General features: G+C 34.0%; 1 protein-coding gene across 1 annotated transcript; it reads right to left on the bottom strand.

Moving 5' to 3' along the window:
* Window positions 1-1,858: 1,858 nt before the first annotated feature.
* On the bottom strand, window positions 1,859-3,686 carry LOC149390692 (transcription factor bHLH96-like). Its single transcript, XM_089621098.1, has 3 exons — window positions 2,988-3,686; window positions 2,554-2,904; window positions 1,859-2,247 (listed from the first exon to the last, which is right to left on the bottom strand). Exons 1-3 carry the CDS (start codon window positions 3,444-3,446, stop codon window positions 2,149-2,151), a joined length of 909 nt encoding a protein of 302 aa, XP_089477224.1. The 5' UTR covers window positions 3,447-3,686; the 3' UTR covers window positions 1,859-2,148.
* Between the last annotated feature and the right edge of the window lie 3,699 nt (window positions 3,687-7,385).

Genomic DNA, 7,385 nt, shown 5'->3' with positions numbered 1-7,385 from the left:
GCCGTTTTTGAGGTTTTCCACAAAATAATGTTACATTTTTCTTTTCTAATGGTAATATATGTGGACAGTGTCATGTCGACTAAAAATTGAATTATTATATGATGGATCTTTATAACGAGAGAAGTACTCCCATTTTGTAATTTTTTCTAGGGGTGTTAATGAGAATCGACAAATCAAACAATCCGATCATCCAAACCAAATCGCATTATTTTCTAACCTCCTCTAGTAAAACCCGAAAACGTTTGAGTCGTAACCAACCCAAACCGCAAGTATTTCGGATTAATTTGATTTTTGAAACTCATGAGATTGTATTGAACCAAACCAACCTTATGCCATTAGATTAAGAGTTTTTTCTCACGGAAAATGAAAAATGTTATCAAGGTAAAATAAAAAAATAATACACCATTATAATTATGAATTTTTCATGAGTTATAGATTTTTTATGAAGTATAAAATTTGAGATGATACATGGTTTATTTATTCTTAGTATTTGCACGGTTTTGTCGAATTCGATTAAGAAATTCAATTTGTATCTTTGTTGTGACAAATTAATCCGTACAAATCGATTTAAGCCACTCCAAATAAATCAAACCAAACCAAACCAACTCGATTATTATTGGTTTGAGTTGGTTTGATTTCGGTACCATAAATGGTTTGAATTGCGTTATAAAATTGATAAATCGAAGATTTTGGGTCGAGTTCATAAAGCGTATAAACCTGAATAATCTAACCCGATTTACATGCCTAATTTTTTATACTCTTAAAATCTTCTTATTAATTGAGGAGAAAAAGTAGAATTTTTGTATGAGAGAGAGAGAGAGAGAGAGAGGAAAAACTGGTGTGATACAATTCACATATTTCAGGTACGGACTCGAATTGTCGAGACGGAATCTTATAGCAGAAACGTCCCGTAACTATTTATTTGTCCGAAAAATGGAAGATGATACGTAAAAATAATCACATTCTACGAGAAAATATTACTATAATGGATAAACATGAAGTTATTCACAATTTAGCATGCATGTATATTGCTATATTGAACACTATATTTTTATTCTATTATTTAATCAAACTATCTTCTTATTCCCACCAATTCTGCTTCTATAAGCTAGCTAGGTCTGCTATCTGTATTTTTCTCAGTATCTTAGCTATCACGTCGTCCCTATTTATAGGTCAATGTCAAAAGAACCTAAAAAGAAATTATTTGGTTTGAATTACTCATGCGAATTTCCTATTTTCTGGGTTTCCATTATATGTTGCATGAAATAATTACGTATACACTCACCCCATTTTAAGGAGCTCCTTTGTAGACTTATGATCAATGACCATAGTCTATTACCTAATAGCTTAATAATACTCACACGCACATATATATATATATATATATATATATATATATATATGTATGTATATATATTTATGTATTAGTATACATTAAGTACATATGATAGTTTTCAAGACATAGGGTAAAATAATACTCAAAAGTATGTTAACTATATCAAGACGACAAGGGAAAACAATCTATTAGACATTCACATTAACTTGTTCGAATCTAAGGATTTCGTTTTCCATAATAAAAATGCTTATAGTATGCTTTGAATAAAAATGAATGCATACACAAATAACACATACTCCTAGCACCTAAGAGTTTATGTGCCTATTTTTTTTTTTTTTTTTTAACAAAGTTAGGTGCCGAAACAACATTTTTCTATTTAAAATCTAATAAGCGTTCCAGTAAGTACTATAAATTAGATAAAATACGCTTTACTTTTTTCATCACAGTGGATTTATACATAAATTTTTTCATCAAAGTGGATTTATATATAACTTTTTTCATGCTTTCTTATTTCGAGAGAAAAAAAAAACACTTTTCATTACTTCAGGTGAGGACAGGACAAGACAACCCAATAAGCAAACTCATGAACATGATAGAATAGACGCACCTATACAGAATCTTGGCTATAAAATGAACAAAGAGCTATTAGATTCTTTCCAGATCAATAAACTCAAAAAATATGATGGAGAACAAATAAAAATAAAAGAAAGATGAGCCAAGATAAAAAAGGAAAGAAACAAAACATACCAGAGGCGAGTAAAATCAAATCCATTAAAATAAATAATAATGATCAAATTTGTAAAATAATTTGATCAGGTTAAAGCAGGTTCTTCCTCTTGAATTCTTCTTAGCATTTGATTCACAGCCGATGCAATCTCATCAACACTATTCAGTTGACACCCTTCTTCAATCTGTCCCAATTTTTGCAAAAAAAAAAAAATGAAAAATTAAATAAAATTAAATAAAAGTACATGCTACTGCAAGTTATGTTGATACCCGGATTTTAGGATGAAAAAAAAAAAAAAAGTTCCAAGGAAAATAAAAATTCGAAAGAAAATATGAGGAAAAATAGTGCGTTTGCAAGTCAAAGTACTCCCACCTCAAATTTACTTGGATTCTCATCTTGCACATGTATATGCATTCAAATTTTAGTCGGACATTTTTCCAGACCACAATTTTCCGGGTTCCAAAATAAAGAGAGTATAAAAACAACAAACCTTGACGCTGACTGAGTACAAAACCATTTGGTCAGCGGTGGTGACATTAAGGTGAAGTATTCCAAGGCACAGGGCTTGCAATCCGGCTGCGAGGTTCAGCAGCAGCCTCGGCCGCCTCTTCGCCATGATTTTGAGGTTCGCGTGGCTGTCGACCACCGACACTTCAATGTCCGCCACCGCCCATCGACGGCTCTCCGACGACTCGGTCGTCGAGTACTGCGGAAACGAGAAGAACTCCGCGAGCCCATGATGAGCCGCTTTCTCCTCGCCCCGACTCTCCATACACTGCAGCTTCTGCTCCAGCTCCTTCACGAAGTTGATCGCCCCTCCAATGATCGAAGCTTGGTCGCTCTAGATATCAAAGAGAATTAAATAATTAATTACTTATAAATATTAAATTTTTTATTTTAGACAAGATCGTAGACTAGGCTGACCCTGGGGACGTAGGAAGGGGGCATGAGGGAGCGGAGGGCGGCGAGGTAGTCGTTCATTTGGCGGCGGCGGTTGCGCTCCACCGCGATGTGCGTCATCCGCTGCGTCTCCAGCTCCTCCTTGTTCTTCCCGCTGCGGGCCCGGCGCCGCCGCTTTCGCTGCTGCCCCGCGGACGAGCTGTCGGGGGTATTCTGGTCATTTACCGCTTGAATGGTGTGATCATCATGGCCGTTGCTATTAGGAGGGGTTGTTGTGGTCATGCTGTAGAGGTTTTCCCAATTAGTGTTGTCGTTTTCATGGACGTCCATGGGCGAGGGCTCAAACTGATCATACCCAAACCCTGGATCCTCATTGTACCCGAGGAAGCTGTTTGAGCCTCCTCCTATCAGGGAATACAAGTCTTTGAAACCGTAGTAGCTGAATGGGTCTTGAGAGTAATTAACCACGGTTTCTAGAGCCATGTTTAATATTGCAAGGGTTTTGTGTTTTCTTGTACAGAAACGCTAGCTCTCAATAAATGAAGAGAGTGAAAGACAAAAGAGGGTTTGTTTTGTTTCGCCTTTTCTATTGAACAGAAAAGCCGAAAGAGAGATGTAATGCGACTCGAAGACCGAACATAGGGTTTATTTTGTGATTATTCTTTAATGACGGTGGGATTAGGGATGAGCTGAGCAGATCCTTTTAAAGAGGGATTGTTTGAGCTAAAAAGCAAAGTTTTAAGACCAAAAAAAAAAAAATGAGAAAGCAAAGAAGACGAGGAAAAGCTACAGTGTATTGCACGTGAGGGTTCATTATAGCTCAGTTACTAGTAATATGTAATAGTACCATAGACCCAAAAGTGACAGCGAGAGAGAGAGAGAGAGATTCTGTTTTGGCTATTTTTAGCTTTATACATTACAAATTATACTTTAATGATTTATTTCATCATGTGTATCAGTGTATGTATGATTTGGTTCTCAATATCAACAAGGAACAAACAAACTCTAATAAAATACCTTCCATGGAAGAGCAAATACAATACATGCGAATATAAAATATATACTGTGAATGGTGGGACCCTAACTTTGGGACCCTAACATTTCTTTGTCTTGGGTATTGAGGATGTGACTATGTGTTCATTTGGTAATAATGTGGTCGGACACTTGGACGTGAAAATGAGAAAGATGACGAAAAGCTGGCGGTAATAGCAGAGATTCTGGTGAAGATCTATTACAGAGAAAACAGAAAAATAAAGTTGGAAAAACAAAAAATTTAAAAAAGCAAGACTATTCTTACAGCCTTTGTTCAGTCATATTGTGTCTGATATTTGGTCAGAGGAATCCATGTGACTTCACAACCAGTCACTCTGTAATTATCTACGATGAAGACTAGATATATCTCTCTTTCCCAAGACCAACATTTTCCTCAAACATTTAACCCTAATTATATGATTTTTAATTTGGAATGTTCAGTTTAAACGAGTAATATAGGAGCATCTTTAGTATCAAACTCAAATATCAATGATGTTTCTGAAACGTATATATAATCCTGATTCACATCGTACTAGTTACCCATTTTCAATAGGACATGGTATATAATGATTTGTTACCATTCGTGATCCACCGTCCACGGATTATTACACAATAATCTGATAATATATATTACCATATTGGTATTGTACGATCCCCTACTAAAGAATTCTATTATTATTATTATTATTATTATCATCACCAAACTAGTGTATTTTCATTGATCAAATTGGTGAGGACTTTAATAAACGACCATCTGGCATTCCCTTGAATAAATCACAAGAAATTTAGTTTATAAGATTCGAAGACCAAATTACGTCTTAAGAGCGCAACTTGGCTGGAGTGTTATTTTGTCTTTAATACATACAGTACAGAGACACTTTTATTGTCAAAGATCTTGTTGATTATACCAATTCCCAGCCTGAGTGGCTATTTCCCATATGAATATTTTTGCGTCACGGTTTTTGAGAATGATACAAAAGGACAAAATAGAGGTTACAATCGACTACCTATGTCGAGTATCACTTTTTTTTCTTTGTTTATTTTTCTGTTCCCTTCTTTATTTCTTTGGAACTCATCGTCCTCTCACTTTCATATCAGCATACGTGGCTTACCTTTTTTATTTTTTTATTTTTAATTTTTCCAACATACTCACGCCAGGCTTTACCATTGATCAAACAGTAAACGCACGGAAGACATTTAAAATGATTTCGTAAATTACTTCCTGTTCATAGTGTTCTCTAACCGTTCAATAATTTGATACCAAAAAAAAAAAAAAAAAAACAATTGAGCTAATCGACAAACAAATAGGATTCGATATTTGGGTTTAATACCAGACTTGAAATTGAATTAGATTAGTTATTGGTTTAGGAAAATTATAACTAGCAGACTGGTTATAAATTATACAAAGAAGAATAAATAAACCAATCCTTCCAAATTTAATTGATTTCTTATCGATTATATTAGACATAACTAAGAAACTACAAACAACGCCAAAAGTCGTCGTAAATATAGTAACTCCATGGAAAAGTAGCAAATTTTAACCTCAATAAAACCTCAATCGTCTAAAAATCTTGAGAAATTTTAAGAGATATATCTATGTGTGACAGATATAATTATAATATGTCCGGTCGGACCGAATTTGAAATATTGAGTTACATATGTTTAAAATACTTTAGATCAGAGCTGCGATATAAAACTCTCAGCTAAGTTGAGAGGTTATATTACACACGTCTATTACATATATGAGAGGATTAAATCTAGATACTGGAAGATATAAAATTGTATACCGAAAATTGTTTTCGCTTAATGTTTTGCTCAGAACGACAAGTTTGTAAGAAATTAAAAAAGCAATAGTTGTGATGGATATGAATTGTACACATAGCTGTTAGATTCAAAGAATTTAACTTAGTTTTCACACGTCATTCGGTTTACCTGCATTTCAAAAGCGTCCTACATGTTAATAGTAAGAAACAAAAAAAAAAAAAAATACAGCTAGCCAATTATGATAGTGTAATTTTATGTTGTGAAAAATATTATTTCAAGTAAACTTTTCTTTCCTATAGTAACTAATATTTGTATTTCCCCTAGGTTACCCCTAAACTGTTTGCTAGCAATTATAAATATAATTAAATCTTAAGCGTTTATAATCATGAACCTAAATAATTAAAATATTGACAAGGAACATAAAGCTAGCAACAGACGCTAATCAAACCCTAATCTTTCACGTCTAATTTTTAGATTTTGTCTCATATAGTACGAAATATGGAAATCATGTAGGAGGTAAAGTCCAAATTTATTTTGCACAACTCATCAACCTATAATAAAACAAAACGCTATTTATAATTACGATTAATTGAACATCATTGTCTTCACAAATGACATGTGCTTCAAGCGCAAGACTCGCTCACTAATAAACCTCTCCTCAACCTCGATTCGTACGGTCGTTTGTATACAATTCACCGCGTGTACTATTTAGTTTTGTTCTGATTTAATTTGGTTATCAATAGTCTTAATCTTATTTATTAATTGCACGTAACGCATAAGACACTAATTTTTTGTCAACAAGATTAATAAGTAATAATAAAAACAAGCATTTTGGGGTGCCTCCAATCATAGGAAAAAAAACTATATTTATTGAGTCTATGCACTTATTTTTATAGTAATAATAGATTCTCAAGTATATTCTATCCTTGATATTGCTAAATCTAGCTAGCTAGGATTATTTTGCTGTTTCTGGGTAATTTATTCTTGTTAGTGTTAATGCAATTTTTCGGATAGCATTCACGAGCAAGTGTCGATCTTGGGTTGCCGGTGTCGAATTTCTTATAATTCAAAACTTATCATAATGGAGAAATGATATGCCATATTGTTACGAACGTTATGGAAACCCTAGGAAATCGAGGTGAGTGGTGTGATTCGTCGTGCTCTTCCTTGTCCTTAACTGAAAGAGAAGATACAGAGGGTGATATGTAATGAGATATTCCTCTTAATAAGTGAAGAACATGAGAATTAGATTTCTCAAGTTCTTTGACACTTTTTGAGAGAGAATGAAATTTACCATAGGTTTAGCCTTTGTTTATGAAAAGAAATACGAGAGAGATTGAGAGAATATTTCTTCTTCAGTTATAGAGAGAAATGAAGTAGATCATTCCTCTTTATGTTTTGGGGTGAAAGAGATTCTCTTGATTATGAGAGAGGGATTTGTTAAACTCGTCTCCTCTTCGTCTTATTCGTCGTGTTCTTCTCGTCGTCCTCGTCTTCTCTTTGTCTTCTTTGTTATCCTTGTCGGACTTGTCTCCTCCTAGCTTTCTCTTTTTCTTCTTCGCTATCCTCATCGGACTTGTATCTTTCTCGACTTCTCTTTATCTTACCTTCAATTTCTTCGTCTTC

Source organism: Urtica dioica, chromosome 7 (assembly GCF_054948205.1).
Source record: "Urtica dioica subsp. dioica isolate 48M chromosome 7, U.dioica_male_clone48M_v1_H2, whole genome shotgun sequence".
Classification (NCBI taxonomy): domain Eukaryota; kingdom Viridiplantae; phylum Streptophyta; class Magnoliopsida; order Rosales; family Urticaceae; genus Urtica; species Urtica dioica.
The sequence above is the reverse complement of the archived record's forward strand: the minus strand, read 5'-3'. Positions and strand labels throughout refer to the sequence as shown.